General features: G+C 27.8%; 2 protein-coding genes across 2 annotated transcripts in view; one reads left to right on the top strand and one right to left on the bottom strand.

The window, feature by feature from the left end:
- Nucleotides 1-3,100, bottom strand: part of LOC103307814 (carcinine transporter) — a 28,819-nt gene extending 25,719 nt beyond the window's left edge. The window contains exons 1-2 of the mRNA XM_008180141.3: nucleotides 3,009-3,100; nucleotides 792-1,004 (exon numbers count right to left, since the gene is read on the bottom strand). Of these exons, the coding sequence (XP_008178363.1) occupies nucleotides 792-1,004; nucleotides 3,009-3,044 (249 nt within the window). The 5' untranslated portion in view covers nucleotides 3,045-3,100. The remainder of the gene's footprint in view (nucleotides 1-791; nucleotides 1,005-3,008) is intronic.
- Nucleotides 3,101-6,753: 3,653 nt separating this feature from the next.
- LOC100573224 overlaps nucleotides 6,754-18,248 on the top strand; it is a 16,224-nt gene continuing 4,729 nt past the window's right edge. The window contains exons 1-3 of the mRNA XM_003241331.4: nucleotides 6,754-7,254; nucleotides 10,049-10,154; nucleotides 10,336-10,559. Coding sequence (XP_003241379.1) covers nucleotides 7,096-7,254; nucleotides 10,049-10,154; nucleotides 10,336-10,559 — 489 coding nt within the window. The 5' untranslated portion in view covers nucleotides 6,754-7,095. The remainder of the gene's footprint in view (nucleotides 7,255-10,048; nucleotides 10,155-10,335; nucleotides 10,560-18,248) is intronic.

The following is an 18,248-nucleotide window of genomic DNA, read 5'->3' as shown; positions in this document are numbered from 1 at the left end:
TCACGTTGACACGTTCGAGGCTCAAGCTGTGATCAAACGATGTGATTATGTGTTTTCACTGAATGATAACGTAATATAGGTAGTTGTGATCACGTTATTTTGAATCATTATATCTACGTTTAATAATACAAATATTAAAACACAATAAACAAACTGAATAAAAATAATAATATGATGATAGTGTTAATTATAAAAAAAAATGATGGCATAATACGAAGCCAAAGTTGTATTTCGATCAATAAAAAAAAACATACAGTTTAATCGTATAAGAATTAATTTTATAATTCTTTGCTATGTTATTATTCGTGTCACTGGACATTTCTATCGCGTCATTCAGTTTGTATTGTAATTCCACACCAAATTTTTCCCATTATTGTATTTAATTTTAGATATTGTGAATGTTCTTATATATTTACTTATTTTCAATAAAAAAAAAAAAATTAAAAACTTACACAAAATTTACCCTACACGAAATTACTACAAAAATGTTGTACATGTTGTACAGTGTATACGTATTTTGCATAATATTATGGTTGTAATAATCCATTATTCATTAATAATCTAAATAAAATACTTCGACTATATGCGTTTTATACTACCCATTCGTATTATCAAATCCACAATAGCGATAGTTATTCACTTTTGAATATTGATAACATATAATTATGTACCTAAATAACCTAATGAGGAATTCTATAAGAAAATAATAGCTATATTGAACATTTTAACAATAATTATAATAATATTGTGTCCACGTGTGTTCGGCGACTGATTTAAACTATTGCATTTACTTGTTCATAAATTCGTTTTCTCTGTTCCGCAGTAAAATTATACAGTTGTGGTTCCGAACACCAATGTGGGGGAACGTCAGACATGAACAGTTGGTTGAACGCTCCGAAACCGCATGGTATACATGCGGGCAGACAGACGAGCCACAACAATAACTTTTGATATCGTCCAAACTCTCCGATGATTGGCAAGACCTCGTCCAAGTCCACTTCATTCTATACAAATTTCGATAACATGATATTACACATTTCTGTGGAAATAGTCTAAAAATCAATTTCATAGAACATTATATAAAAATAAAATCATAAACTATAAAAACTCATTTCTTTTCGGCTAATAAAAATACTTGTGGAAATGTTTTCAATTTAAAATGCAAAAGCCAAAAATGTAGGTGTATCGAGGCATATATGTATGATACTCGTGTGAGCACGTCCCGTCACTGGCGAGTGCGTCATAATATCGTATTCAATTGAAATGGCTATATATACCATCACATTCTACAAAAAAACTATGTCATTTATCAACAAACCAGAACTTTCGTGGTAAAAAAATATTGGTGAATAATGGTTCATACAGGAAAAAATCTTTATAACCATATTATTATTATAAGTCAGTATATAAAATATTATATTATTGCGAAATGCATTAATTTTACCATAAATCTATCTTTAAATTTGATACAAATAATATTGTAATAAAAATATCAAGACTTTTAATGACCATTGGTATTAAAATTCTGTGCAAACTTTTTTTCTTAACATTTATTTGAATATATACAATCTGTAATAGTAGTTACGATAAGCATATGAACTGGATTATACAGCTGACTTTGAAAGCGTAAAAGGAGTAGCTACCCAACTACACTCGATTAGGACAAACTCAAAATTTGAAACTGTATAGAAAATTGGTTATAATTTATAAATAAATCTTCTAAAATCCTAAATTAAATATCAAGTCTTATCTGTAATTATCTTTGATTGTTGTTTATTAATTATTACCATCGGAATCATGAAAATTATTTAGTTTCTATAGTTTTTTGCAAAAGGCATTAATAAAAAAGATAGATATGTTATTTAAAATATTTTATCCAATTTTTATTTGAACAAAATGCTATATGGAACTCTTAAATACTGTTCTTATAATATACCCAAACATTTTTCCTAAAACAAATACCTATGTTTGATTGAACACTAATAATTCTATTTTGGCTGTGGGTAATTCCAAACTATAAAAGATACTATAAATCTATAATGGCCATGTTAATTAAAATAGTAATGTCTTCATTAATAATAATTGTACAGATTTTATTTAAATGGAAGGGAGAATGGGCTGTAGAATTCACATGTAGTTTTTTTGGCACGGAACACCAAATTCAATGGAATTTAGGCCAAAAACAAGTCGCTAAACAAATTTAAATGTTTAAAAAAAAAACATGTTTTTTTTAACACTGTTAACAATATTGTATGTATATTGCAATGGAAGATGTATATCTATTTGTTTAAAACAAAATCGATTCTTAATTCACCATAAATAAATCCTAAATGAAATAGCGTTTAATTTTTTTTTCAAGAGTTGTTTTAATTAGTAAACAACATAAACATAATATTTCATAAAATACAAAGATTTTTTATGAAGACTGAAAAAAAGACTACCGCATGATTCATAGTACATATAGCGTAAATATTACCTACATAAACAACGATAAATTCATAATTAATACTAACCAATAAATTGATCAATACTTAAACAAATGTATGACTACATCTATTAGGTATAGGAGTAAACTCTATATAATTTACTTACACTATTTACATAATACAATTTAAAAAATAAAAATAAAAACAAAAAGGTAGCTTTTGGTATAAACATAAAAGAACATAATAACAAACTATTATAGTTTATATATAACATACTATATGATTTATAACTTTACAACGAGCTATAAAAAAAACCAACTCAAACCGCAATGTAAGTCAAAACAATTTTGATTAATTGTCAGCATATGTGTATGGAGTTTACAAAATATATTAACTAAATTACATTTACAGAATATGATGTAGAAAATTAAAATGAATGTGTACATAAATTTGCCTATACCATTCGCCGTTCGTAATTCCTAATCGCACGTATATCAACAATTTTATTATGTAAAATGTAATCATTGATTCTATGATATGGGAAAATTTGAGCGCAATAATTGTTATTTCTGTTTTACTCACAATTTTCTTTTTTTTTTCCGAATCACTGTTATCCATGACGAACACCACAACGGACTACAACTTCGAACGACACATTATAATTAAATTAATACTATTTAGCTTACATTGATTTTTTTTTTTTTTATTTTATCCGAAGACCTTCAACTATCACCAATGGCTTATATACATGCATGAATACATACATGCATATATACATACATAGATAGATCCATACATACATACATACATACATACATACATACATACATACATACATACATACATACATTATAGGTACATACATTATCATTATACATACATATAAAACTAAACGAGGGAATGAAATGACCGTAAATAGGAAATCGACAGGACAAAAAAACGGAATATATCGATCGTATGTACCTATAACCATTTTATCAATATAATGGAGCACTGAGCACACCAATATCTTTGAAAAGGTCATCAACGGTTCTGAATTTCAACTCTATAGTGGTTATGTATAAAAATTATATTATGTGGTAAACATTTCAATGTTTTTACATTATATAAATTGTATTATAATCTTCTGGAAACAGTTCGTGTATAATACTCCAACAATCAACTAAATACTGAGTATCACTCGAAAAACTCTCAAAGATTTAATAGTTTCACATGTTCTGGTAAAAATTAAAATTCATAACATACTAAATAATGGTAAGTGTATAAATATATTGTTTTAATATTGTAGAGTGTAGAATAAAGGCATTAGAGCTCATTTAAATATCTTACTTTTACAGTGTACACCCTATAGTATATAATATATACATATATATATATATATATATATATACTAGCTGATCCTGTGTACTTGGTTTCCCGTTGAATGTATCAACTCTATATGACTCAAACTTTGTTTAATTCATTATTTAATATTCGGTGTATGGTGTTCAACATTTATCTTCACTTTTCTGTTGCCCGGAATAAAAATTCTGATTCGCAGCAGTACATTATCAGGTGGGCAATCTACCTGCGGTAGATCGCGGATCCCGTGCTGTTTGTACGTAAGTGTATGATTTAACTCTAAAGTATCAAAGTTATACCAAGTTTGTCGATTAATAAAATCAATTTATATAAAATCCTATCCTAACCTAATCCTAACCAAAATCCGATGAAAAAAAAAACAAATTTAGCCCTTTGTAAATTAGCATATCTTCTTCCCAGAGGTCTAATATACCCACAAACATTAATTTTTATATATATATATATCTAGGGCCAACAATTATATGCCCTAAAAATCTATAAAATATGTATGCAGTTATGCCCTAAAAATTACCAAAATATGCCCTTAAAATAAGCTCTAAAAAAAAATGTTATTGTAAACAGATGATTAAATGATTTATTTTTTTATGTATTCTACAATTTATACTATAATACAATATTATTATTTATTGCCAATGAATAATGATTAACAAAAATATGTGATGTTAAAAAATATTAAAAAATTAAAATTGATACGACTAGTGTTGAAAGTTCTCACTTTCGGCATTTTAAAACGGTCGATTTAATAACGCACCGCACGAGTATAAAGAGCAACTGACGACTGTAATAGGTGTGATAAAATATAATATTATATTTATCTCTATGCGATACTGTCACCGATCTACGGACATATAATTGTTGACACTAATAATTAGCGATTATATTACCTTTTTTCATAAATGAGCTGAAATACCAATAATAAGGTATATGAGTGAAACAAATTAATATTTTGTAATTCCCGAGTTTTTAAGATCTTAAATATACTTCAAAAATATACTAAATGCTAAAATATGCCCTAAAAATGCATAAATACCATAATATGTGAAAATATGTGAAATAAAATTTCGTATACAGCATCGTTAGATTATAAAACAAATTTTGATATAAACTAGCTATTTTTTTGACCAACCAATAAAAATATGCAAATGCATACAAGTGCAGTTGGCCCTATATATATCTAACTATATAAATACACAGACTATAACTATATACAGACTGAACTCTGGAACTACTTATCAGATCTTCTTGTATATATTATATGTATGTATACTGACAAAAGATAATAATACAAATCAACAAACATGCCCGATTAACTTGCTCCGTGAAATACTCTTTCGTTTAAAAAAAAAATTAAGAAGATCTGATAAGTAGTTCCAGAGTTTAGCCTGTACAGAGATTTTCATTTCACATTTTTATAGTTAAATATTATACTATAATTTATATTTAAAAAGTAAAGCAAAATGTTTATTATTATTATTATAATAGCTAAAAAAACCCAAGGCAACAAGGCCATTTATAAACAAAAATTTCCATCGGAAATCTCAGAATTCTCGTTTGAGCAACTCTCGGGGTTGGTCCTCTCCCTTTTTAAATTAGTCTATCTTTTAAGTTGGACAAAATTACACACAGTGTAAATATTTCATCAAGATCGGTCCAGTAGTTTCGGAGTTTATCCCGGACAAACTCGTGACATGAGATTTTTATATATATAAATATATAAGTAGTAGGTACACTAGATATATATAGATTTAATACTGTAGTTAGATTTTATTACAGCGCAGCTGTAACAATACTATAATATGAGTCATAAGAAATTAACATGTTGTTCCAATACCAAATAAATGCAAATTATAATATCAACGAAGAGTCAAGTGGACTTGGTTATCTTCCTCCGAAAATGATATAGGTACCCTTTTCCTCAGCTGTCCATTTTCCTTCACAAAAAAGATTAGTTTTTATTTTCTTCTAAACATTTTTTGAACTAAAATTATGTCCATTTTCCTCCAAATAGATTAAAATATTTAACCGATATTTTAACCGGCACCAGTGTTTTAGTGTTGTGAAGGTACCGTAATATAAAAGGAAGTAAGGCCAGGATCGCACTACACGTTTTATCGGTTTCCGATTTAATTCTGGTTGCGGATCCACTATGTGTATATTAGTTATAGTTTTTTAGCTATAATAATAAGACTTAAAAATATATTTATTATATTGGTAACTTCTTAGTGGAGGAAAATCGCCAAGTTTTTTTAAACTTTTTTTTTTAAAGGTAAATGGTTACAACCGAATATTCGAGTTCTTATTGTAAATACACATTAATTAGTAATTACCGCCAAAAATAACATTAACTTTTATTTTTTGTATCTGTGTGCTGCTATCGTCATATAGACCTACCGGCTACCACTGCCTACTGTACCTATGCGTACAGTCAGTGTGCATGTAGGACGTAGGTATATTATATTGTTTTATTCATTATATTATGCATAATACACTTAATAATATATTATGTTTACAACAATTTTAGCATGGTCTACGGTTTACAACACCACGTGAAAAACCGTTCTATACAGTCAACACGATAATAGCTATACAATTAGTGACAATAATATAGTAACTGTTTGAAAAAAAACCTCCCAAACAATACGCGATGCGGTTTGCGGATTTCGTTTTTCGGAAAAAATAAGAAAACGGCTGCAACCCGCAAGTACCTACACGACTATACACCGAACATGTGGCACGCACGCCTCGTACGATGACAACGATGATGATAATAATAATAATAATAACGTCATGTATTATAATGTATAGCTAGTAACTAGCGTATTATAATAATCCTCCGAGAAAGGCGCACCGCTGGGCGTACCTATATACAATATATACGTACTGTACACGACGTTCGGTCGCGGTGACAATATATTATAATACACGCACCTACCTATGGATAATATTATGCTTACGAGCAGAGGAGAGAAAAAAAATATGAAAAAAAAAAATCAAAACTCACGCGAACGCTTTCACTTCTGTCGGGGCACTGGCGATCAGATACGCCACCGCGGCAGCGGTATTGGTAGGTGGTACAGGTTGGCGCGGCGGTGAGGAAATCGTAATAACAATAATAGTGATAGTGACTGTTATAATGCCAATACCGAAAACGTTATTATTTAATAATAATAATATAATGTGCATTATATTATGCGTTTCATAACGGCGACGGGTGCGGGACGTGAGCCCGTCGAGGCCGCTGCCGACCGGACTTCTGGATAGTGTGTGCTCCGACAACGCGTACGACCGGTCCGCGAGAGCCGAACAAATGTCATATCATAGTAATATACGAATTGGCCAGCCAAGAGATGTCATTATGGTGCTGAAGTTCATACTCGTGTACTTTGTCATCGCCACCGTCTCGTCTGATCGTCTGTTGGACCTGACAGCGTCCAAGATCGAGATGACACCAAACAACACGATCCAAGTGAGCCTGCGGAACACGATTCATCCGGTCTGCCGGATGTCCGGTTGACTTTATAAAATATATTATTATAAGCAAGGGGTTATTTTTTTTCATCGATATTTTTTTGCCTTCTTATTATTTATTTATTTTTATTTTTACTTTAAGTTCCCAAACCGTACACACGGTTATTTTGTAACGCTCAAAATGTTTTAAGATATTATGAGTACTTTGGACAAATACAATAATAATATAATATAGCAATAGTATAATATAGATTCTATTACGCCACAATAAATTATTGCATTATAATATCGTAATCGTATTATTATTACATCATTTAAAATAGTTACTTTTTTCTCAACCACAGAGTAGATTCTAAACATTGAAAATTAACTCATATTTACGGTTATTTATACATGTTCTCAATTTTTTAATTCCTTATACGGCAGATTCTTACTTGACAAGGTCTATATATTATTTAGAAAATTAAACGAGAGCTTTCGAGACAAATTGAAAATAACTTAAAAATTAAATCCAGGAAAATATAATAGGTACCTATAACTTGGATGATTTGATAGGTGTTGTACATTTGTACATTTTTTTGTATAATATTGAAGAGTAACATATGTTTTGTATATTATATTTATTGTTTACGTCCCAAGACCTAATGTATAACTTGGCGAGAAATCAAACATTTCAAAAATATATAATGATGGCCTTTATTTACTGAATATTTCGATAACACAAATAAATAGGCCTGAAAGTAAATTCAAGTTAATTGATTTAAAACGTACAAATAAATTACAAAAATACAATATAATTTGAATAAAATTTCGACATAAGTTTTAGGAGAAATATTATATTTGTTAAAAATACAACGAATTAATCAAACTGTGTTTGGATGGTATAATTAACACATAGAACACCTCCATGCTACCCAGATATGCTAATATAATAATTATTTAAGTTTATGGCATTTTGTTTTCTTGTATAATTATTGTCGACTTTGAAATGCTAAATTATTTTGTAGCTTGGCGCTCAATCAGCAAGTGCAATTGCAGCTCTTTGCATATAGTTCCATATGAAATTTTTATACGAATTTTTATTACGCTCTAAATCACCGTAACCTCAAATTATGGGCTCGGATTCAAATCTTTACAAAAGCCCCTCTTTTCTTGGCCAAGAAAAGTCATATAATTAAATTCATATGATATTTACATTCTGTAGAAATCATTGTATGTTTGAAAGAGGAGTATAAATTATAGTTAATACAAAATATATTAAACTGATAATTTAATTATTTGTGAATTGTTGGATACAAAACTTATAAAGTACAAACAATATTTATGATACGATTTTCTGGTATACAAAATTTTATAATAATGTATAACAGTGTAACACATATTATAGGTATTATACGATGATCATATTAAATAATAAAAAAATTATAATTATTGCTAGATAATGCGAAAAAAATTATAATTATTTATAATAACTGTTATGACTATTTTAACATAAAAAGCATTTTAGATAAAAAAAAAAATCCGAAGGCATTGGAAATGTTTAGGCTGCAGATGGTGAGTAGAATGAGCTGCAGGGTGCGAAGCCACCTAGTTTATAATAAAAATGTTTAAATATCTGTAGTACATGATTTTTAGTTTTTTTTTTAATATAAACCGACCTATATTTATAAACAAAATATATTTACAAACATTTATTTATAACGTCAAACGTCTTTTAGTACAATATTATATGTCAAGTGTTAGTATTATAATGTTTACTGAATCGTCTGAATTCACATACGAGTTATTTTTACCATCGGTAAATTAATATTAAAAAACAAAACGATTTTCACACGCTAATACATCCGAGTATTAAAGGCTTTTAACGTATAAAAATAACTATCAATTATTATAAAAAAATCATGCTGAAATTAAATGTATTAAATTTGAGTTATAATTTATTTATATGTTAGTTTATATTATGTAGTTTTATATTTGATGATAATATAATATGTTATTAATATTCTGAATTTTTGACCTTCCATCTAATGCATGAACACCCTTTATTATGCTCTACATTTCGTATAGTAACTAGGTAGTTCATTTTTGCACCACTCTAGTACTTGTGATTTTGAAGTCTTATGTTTTGTTGTAACATTCAATTTGATATGGGGCAAAACATAGATACGCCAAAGAATTTTCATTTTACAAACAACATGGCAATTACCACAACGAAAATAAGTAAAGTGTGAACACATACGTAACTGAAGCATAAATCCAGAAAATGAATCGATTCGTTAAGTATAACTAAATGGGTACCATAGATAAAGTTGTGCAATATAGTACTATTATTTATTATATACATTTGTCATATTATAACAGACTGGACATTGTGTTAGTGACAAGAGAAGTGTTTGGAATAATAAAATATTTTTATTAACTATTATGTCGTTCGTTTAAAATGCATTTACCTACATCTACATGTGCAATATTGTGCATAATAACGTATAAATGTATAATACATATTGTAATAATTACAGTGAGTACCACTTAATGTGATCACATTGGTTCAGGCCATTTTGATTCTATTAACCAGTTGATTCCATAAACCATATTTTTTTCAATATAATATTTGATTTGGGATTTTCATTTTTGATTCCAATAAACGGTTCATTCTATAAAGCAGTGATCACATTAAGCAGAACTCACTGTATATCCGTGTTATCTTATAATACACGAATATTTTCAAAAAAAACAATTGACATAAATGTATATATTAATATGTATTAATATTTATGGTATTCTTATTTCAGTACTTGCAATTTGAAGATTTATCATTCAATCTTACGGAGTTTACGATCTGCACATGGGTAAAAATATTGAATTTTACACACACGCAAACTATAATCCGCCTTACAGGTAAATCATACGTATACCAAATATACCCTTTAAAAGTCCTAAACCCAATCAAATTTAGTATCCCAACACCTGAAATACTCCTATAAGATTGATTTCGATATTTTGGAATTTGATTCTGGATGTGGTCAATATCGTCAACCGTGTAATTACTACCTACCTAGTTCTAATTTTCTACCTTCAGGAAACAAAAAAGAGTCGTTGGTATTGTGGCGGATGCACGTTCATCCCAAAGAAACTATGAGAGTGACAATCAAAAACCGTCTGGTGGCCTCGGAGAGCATTCAACTGACCAGAGGACAGTGGCACCACGTGTGCTTCCAGTGGAAGGGTTCGACCGGCGTCTGGGCGACGTTCGTCAACGCAAAAATCCATTCGGTCGGACAAATGCCTGAGGTCGGCAATGACGTGAGTGATTATCACCTGAATAAGCATTAGCTTAAAGCTCGGATTTAAATATTTTATGCACTATAAAACACGGCTGAAAATCAGAATATATTGTACGCGCATGTATATAATAAGAAATGCTTATAATATGTTCGATAAATGCAATCAAATAGTCTATAATATTAAACAAGTATAGGATAAAGTCAATGTATGTGCCCGTAGACCATAAGTATAATTAATAACATTAGCTAAACCTATTGTAGTAATGCACTTATGCACGGGCCTATACACGCAGCATTTATGCTTCAAAATTAGTTGGAAAATATTTATGATATTATGTAACTCTTAAAAAATTGAAATATGCAGTGAATTACAAAATGTCTCGAAACTAAAAATATCAAAATAAGAATGCATTATCATAATGTCAGTACCTACCTAATATAATATGGCATGTAATATTATATATTATAATATTTTATATAATTGCAGTTTTGCTTTAAACTGTGAACACTGAATCGTCTGAATCTGTCACAGATCACGTTTTATGATATTACATATTAGCTAAGGTCCGATTATATGAATATAATATGACATAATTATTTTATTCAATACTGAAGACAATGAATATTTATGTTTGTAGTTAAATGGATAATCTCTAATAAGTAATATTCGACTATTTAAACTCTGGAATTAAAATTAAATTTATAATAAATATATACATATTAAAAAAACAAAATTAAAAACAACTACAATACCACACCCACAAAAAAACACCAACATTTGGGTGTATAAACGTTATAAGAAACTTGCATATATGTGTATTATGGTAAGACTGTACAATTACGAATACAAACTTTGTAAAATTGTATTATCGAGACAATAACTTGATTGATTGCACTAAAAATTTTCGAATATTGCAAATTAACCTAATTATAATTAATTGGAGAGTGTTATTTAAAAAAAATTTCAAATTCAACAACATCCAAGCTCTCTGTAAAAAATATACATATATATGAAAAAATTAATTATATACGTACTCGCGGCCCGTTATAACCCGTTAAGCACGATATTTTAAAAACCATTTGTCAGATTAAAATATATAATTAGGCTCACACGAGAGAGTTCCATTCGGTTTTTTTCTGTTTTTATTTTTTTCAACCTTCGTGACGCAAACCTCTAGTGCGCCGGGGCTATACCGGAATGCTTGACGCCGTGCCAAGACAACGAATCGGATTAGATAAAAGAAGTATTTTCACCCAATGAAGCCAACATTTTACGGCCGACGACGCCCACGTGCTCCTCTTTTTGCTTCTTCCCCGTTTTTAACACTAAATTAATGACAACAATTTAAATTCCCAATAGCCTAAATTGTAAAACATAATAACCAATAACAATAATTATGATGAACTCGAAAAAAATAAATAAACAAAACTTATGAGTCTACGGCTCGGATTTTAGGATTTATATGAACTAAGAAATCACGATATATGTTCATGCGTTTATGCACCGAAAATGGCCAATATATATAGATATGAGCCATGAGGTAAAATTATGCTCATCAAAACCAGACAAAACCACGTTGAAAAAATAAACTATGATTTTAGTTATAGTTTTAAAATAATATAAAAGATATCATAGCAATTTTTGTTTATTAGTGTTTAACAAATTACAATTTCTCAAAAATATATAGTAAAATTCAGAAAATAAATAATATGATATAAAATAATATAATTGTGTAGGTAGACTTTATATTTATCTTTTCTTCTTCTACAAAATTGGCATCTTCGTTAAAATTGTATTATTTTATTAAGTCTATATTATTATTTTCTTGAAATTGTATATAAAGTTTTTAGTTGCAAGACAACATAAAAAGACCAAATATGATCTTAAAATTGTAAAATATGCTTTAAAAACTGTTAGGTGTTGAAATGTGCTCCAAACAAATTTTTATTTTTATTGACAAATTCATGAAACATATTTTGTGCTTACTTTACATACAGTATGATTGACCAAAAAAATAAACAAATCCGAGCTCTACTAATAAAAGCTGAATCGTATATTTATAGTCAGGTAATTAAACGTGAATAATATTTAATGATTACTATACATATTATAGGCACATAGCGTACCTGGAGGCCCCTGCTTATTACCTATGTTACTATACGCTAACCTCGCTAAAATCGATATCACATAAGTCATATATCATTTAGTTGACGGCTCCGTTCTGATACGCACTGATGAATTTCAAATGAATGCCATTTTCGATTTTTTTTTTTTCAAACGTTCATATTTCATGTTTGGACAAAAATCTTGACAATGCAATACCCTTATAAGTTTTTGTTACTGTAATTCAAAAACAAATTTAATCGTATAATCCACATTAATATTCATGACCGTTTGTAGTTAGAATTTTGACGAAGTTGTCTCTAGATCGTAAATTATATATTTTATTGTTTAAAATTCATAAGATTTATAATTTTAATATCTAAGACTCAAAAATGTAGCACAAACTTTCGCATGAGTTATACATAAAGCGATTTAAAAATATTGAAAATATAATGGCAAAGTTTTTTTTTAAGCGTTTGATAATTTCAAATCATGACAAAATGAATATTCAAAAAAAAAAAATTCTAATTTTATCTATTTTTCTGTAATTTAAAAATATTATTTGTAATTGTAGTTACTTTAAACTTATTAAAATCATTATACAGTACATCGGTATTGACTTATTAGTTAATAACAGCTTAGTTTAATACAATATGAATTTATATTATATACATAATAGGTAACTATGTGATTAGTTATTATTGGAAAAAAAATAGTTAAATGTACTGAATAAAAAAATATTAATAAATACGACAGATCCAGTGGCGCAAATAGGGAGGGGGGCTTGGGGGGCTTAGCCCCCTCAAATTATAATAGTATACCATTCTTAAAAGTACCTATAAATTATAATTTAAAAAAAAAAATTTTTGGGGCTAGAGCCCCCCTTAAACATTTTTCCTATTTGCGCCACTGGACAGATGATCTCCGCTTAGAATAATTTATCGCTAGCAATTATTGAATTTAAATCTAGCTACTCAATGACTACCCTAGTATTTTATTTTGTTTTCCAATCTTAAACACTTTAAAATATTTTGAAAACTCTTTAGTGTAATAGAGATATGTGTAGGTACTATCGAGATTTTACAGATTAATTGTAAACATATTATACAAAACGTCATCGCATAATATCGAAAATGTGTTGTTGTTAATATTATTATCATATTGCTTTCATGCTCAGGGACATCATAATAATAATTTGACAAGCGTAAAAGCGTTCACCGACTTCATCGCACAAATCGATTTAAATATGTGTCAAAACGAAAATACGTCACTGATAAAGAACGACATTTAAAGTGGCATTTGAAAAGTCATTAATTTATTCAATATCCACTAGGTAACACAAAAATTATGAAGCCCTGCGTTTTTCATTAAAATAACCACATTTGCTTTCATTTTTTGAAATTTTGCTTAGGTCAAGATTTTTGGGATGAGCCACGTTATTGCGAATCCTTTTTCACTTGTCCATTAATCATTATTATAATTGGTTATTCGATAGAATGACATTTTTTTCTGATGTTTTAAAATTTAAAAACTCAAGAATTAAAAGCGTTTTAGGTACTGATAGGTAGTAGGTACTAACTGATTTTAATGTATTTTTTATTTTTATTTTTTATAATTTGCTATTATATATTTTTATTCAAAATTGTTAAGTTTCTATAATATACTCATGATAATACCTACGTATAAGAAATGTAAAGAACGCATTATGAGCATTTAGATGGCAATAAGTGTCAAATTACTATAAAGTATATATTATTATAACAGTCGAAAATTCATAATAGGCAATTTTTCAAATATTAACAACATTAATTTGTGAATAGAGAATAAAATAAATCTACACACAATAAATATACACATGCGTATAGAAATCTGTAGGTAATTAACTTTTACAGAAATGGCTGAACAACTAAATGTTATTTGCTTTGGGCAATTAAGATAACACTTAGTGTGTAGCTGAATTAACTTAATAAATCAACAATACATAATACAGACAGTTAAAATGGTAAAAAAATAGCCCAAGAGTTAAATTGGCTTAGTAGACGATTTTTAAAGTGATGATGTTGCTTTATTAGTTTTATATGTACCTATAGTTAAAACAACATAATATTTTATTTACTGTCAAATTGCAATCAGTCAATTATCTGGAAATTATATTTTGGTTTTTAGATATTATATCTCATATAGGCATATAAAATATTTATAGGAGATTGACCTGCGGTGACCAGGATTATAATTTGATATTATTCACCATTCACTTGGTAGCAAGTCAATGTGTAGAGTCTTATCAGCAACTATTATTATTTGATAATAATATAGGCACTTTTCAAAATATAATAATTAATACTCAATGTTTCGTATAGTTTTATTATGATAATTTATATAGTTTTAAATATACGATCCGTTTTCGAAGTTTATAATGTACATCGACTTCAGCTAAGTTTCAGTCATTATTTTAAAAATTGAAAAAACTAAAATATTAGAACATTATTATTGTATTAAATGTAGAAAATACAATCCAACTTGCAAACTATATTTGTTTATTTGTACTTATATAATATTACAATAAATGTTTTTACAATTACAACTACTTGTTATATATTTTATAGTTGGTATTAAATTTACATTTAATATGTGTTCACCGTATCAAAAAATAAAAATCAATCCACTTCATGAATATTAAAATAGTAATCAATATTGTGTACAAAATGACTGTGGACGTCCTTTTCATGAACATAATGATTACATTAAGTCGATGCGAATACCCTATACATGTAATAACTTAATAATTTAATTAAAAAGTATATAGCAAATATTAGGTGAAACATTCAAAAGTTAAAACTTGAAAACGATATTCGTATGTCTGTATATTATCTACCTAGCAATAAAATATATTTTTATAGCCAGTTTTAATTGATCTAAATTATTATATCAATTAATAACACTGAATAACGTACAACAAAATGTTATACACAAGTATCACGATACATAAATTATATATTTTAGTCAAGTATATTATTCAGAACACAGATATTGTATTATTGTGTACTTATTTTATTAATGTATTTTTACGTCTTCTAATATCTACACATAATATTATTGGACACAAACAAACGAAAACAAAAAAACAATTAATATATAAAATAATTTTTATACCACGCCTTTCATCAACAAAAATACTCAACGTAAGTACCTACCCATAATCGAGAGCAAAGCTTAGGAATATTTGGCATGTACCCATGTGTCACCTATGTCGTTGTCAGTTGTAAATTATAAATGACTATTACCTGCTTTTAGTTAGTGGACTTTTATTTTGTTCTAATGATTAGGTACATTTGTGTTGATCTTAAATGTATTACAATAATTAGTACCATCTCATAACAACACAAAACAATGTTTAGTGTTAGTATTTACGAAAAACAATTTTCTTTCTAAACATAATTAACGTTTTTGTATACATTAATTATTATTTCAATAGCATATAGATAAAAATATATAGAAATCGATTTTTTACCTTATACAAGATATGTATTAATAAATTGTTTTATACCAATGTATAATTAATAATATTGCAGAACTTTAAATAATATATACGCAATAAAAAATATGAAAATAATTTCTTTAGGTACCTATTACATATAATTTTTACCATAGTAGGTATATAAATTAAAAGTATAACAGTACATATATTGATGATTAATAAATAAAACTATAAAATTCTTAACTTCAAAACAACTATTAAAGATATATAAAGAGCAATCTATAGGTATCAAATTAACTTTTAGAAAAGGTCGATTTAAATTTAAAATTAAATATATTATGTAATATGTACTATCTATTATAATTTCTTGATATTCCAACGAGTATATTGTATATTTGTATACTTTTCGCATGTTAAATATTAGGTAAGCAAGGTTAATTTACACACAATCGATATTTTTTATTAATAAATAACCAATTCACTAATGGCAACATTTTAACAACTTAAAAAATGTAATGGGTACTTAAAAATTATAATAGTATTATATTTTATGCCTTACCATTTTGTTGCATCATTATACATTTTCTATACTATTCTATGATTCTATGATATTATGATACCTAAATAAATAATTATTATACTTTAAGGGTGTATTAAAATTAATCCCTTAATATAAAAGTCTGGTATAGAAGTCTTAAATCTTTAAGTCTGGTGAACATGTAAAAATATTTATAAAATGTACCAGCTACGTTTTCTTTCAAAAAAATTGTTTTTCAGCGAACACTGATTTAAAATAGTGACTAATTAATGCATAGTTTGAAATGTAATTTTTATATTTCTTAGTTTCTTTGATTCTTAGTTTTTATTATTGTATAAGTACATATTATTATATGAAAACTCTATGATGAGAATGGTTGAAAAAATTCAAACACGATTTTTAACGATCAGAATCCTTTTTTGAGAGATGCAGTAGTTTATCATTATACATAACTTCCAAATTCAATAACACAGCATAAATGTACATACCCACTCCACACTCCAGGAACCCACACACTCGACCTGCAGCTGCACTAACTCTTTTTAAATAATTTGTTTATCTTATCGACTTAAATACAGCATACTAAAAACGTAATCGTGTCACATATGGCTGTTCGATTTAAATATTTAAATTTATGATTTTCAAATATTACGTTACTATATACTGTCTGTACACATTCATAATATTGCAATAAAATTATACACCATTAGTTATGTAATACATAATCAAACTTTTTAATCAATGCACATTATTTAAACGTCAATAACTTTTACTACCTAGCAATTCAAATAATTCAGAGAATACATTGTTTTCCGAAGATTTAAAAACAATTGTTTAGGAACAAATAGAATGATTTGTCTACCTATAGATTATAATATGTTATAAGTATATACATTACCTATAGGTATATGTAAACAAGTGATTTTTCTATTTAAAATTTACATTGTCCGTTAATAAAATTAATCAAAACGTACACAATGAATTTTGCGTAGTTTTACTATACGATGATGAATGTAATATTATGGCGACAAATAATAGAATTCCATATACAACAACAAAGGAGAACTAATAAACTCGCGAATACGTACTTGAGAGTTATACACTCATTTGACAGGTGTACGGAACGACACGTTCCAACGTATGTTTATCTCGTAACTTCATTATTCACACTCCTATAGGTACATACCATTAGGTATAATATGGTATACTACGACAGCTACAACGTGGTGAACATTTTTGTGACCCATTTGTTCCGGTACGGTTTTGCTTTTATCGTCTTTTCTATGTTTCTCTCTCTCTCTCTTTTGAAGAAAACGTAGCATAAAACTACCACGTTTTGAGAAAAAAAAGTATTCCTCAAACTTAGCTATAATTAGTAATTACTATCACAAGTTCATACAGTGGTGGCATCCTCAAAATAGTACCTATGTGTTGCTGATGATATTTCTGAGGAATCACTATACCAACTATCGATTACTGTATTTAGTTGAAAATATAAAAAATAAAAAATAAAAAATAAATTTTTTAAAAACACACTTTTCTAAAATGAAAAATTTGCTGAATTTTTATTTTAACAAATTGTTTTGTG

The sequence above is a fragment of the Acyrthosiphon pisum genome, chromosome X (assembly GCF_005508785.2).
Source record: "Acyrthosiphon pisum isolate AL4f chromosome X, pea_aphid_22Mar2018_4r6ur, whole genome shotgun sequence".
In the NCBI taxonomy this organism is placed as follows: Eukaryota; Metazoa; Arthropoda; class Insecta; order Hemiptera; family Aphididae; genus Acyrthosiphon; species Acyrthosiphon pisum.
The sequence above is the reverse complement of the archived record's forward strand: the minus strand, read 5'-3'. Positions and strand labels throughout refer to the sequence as shown.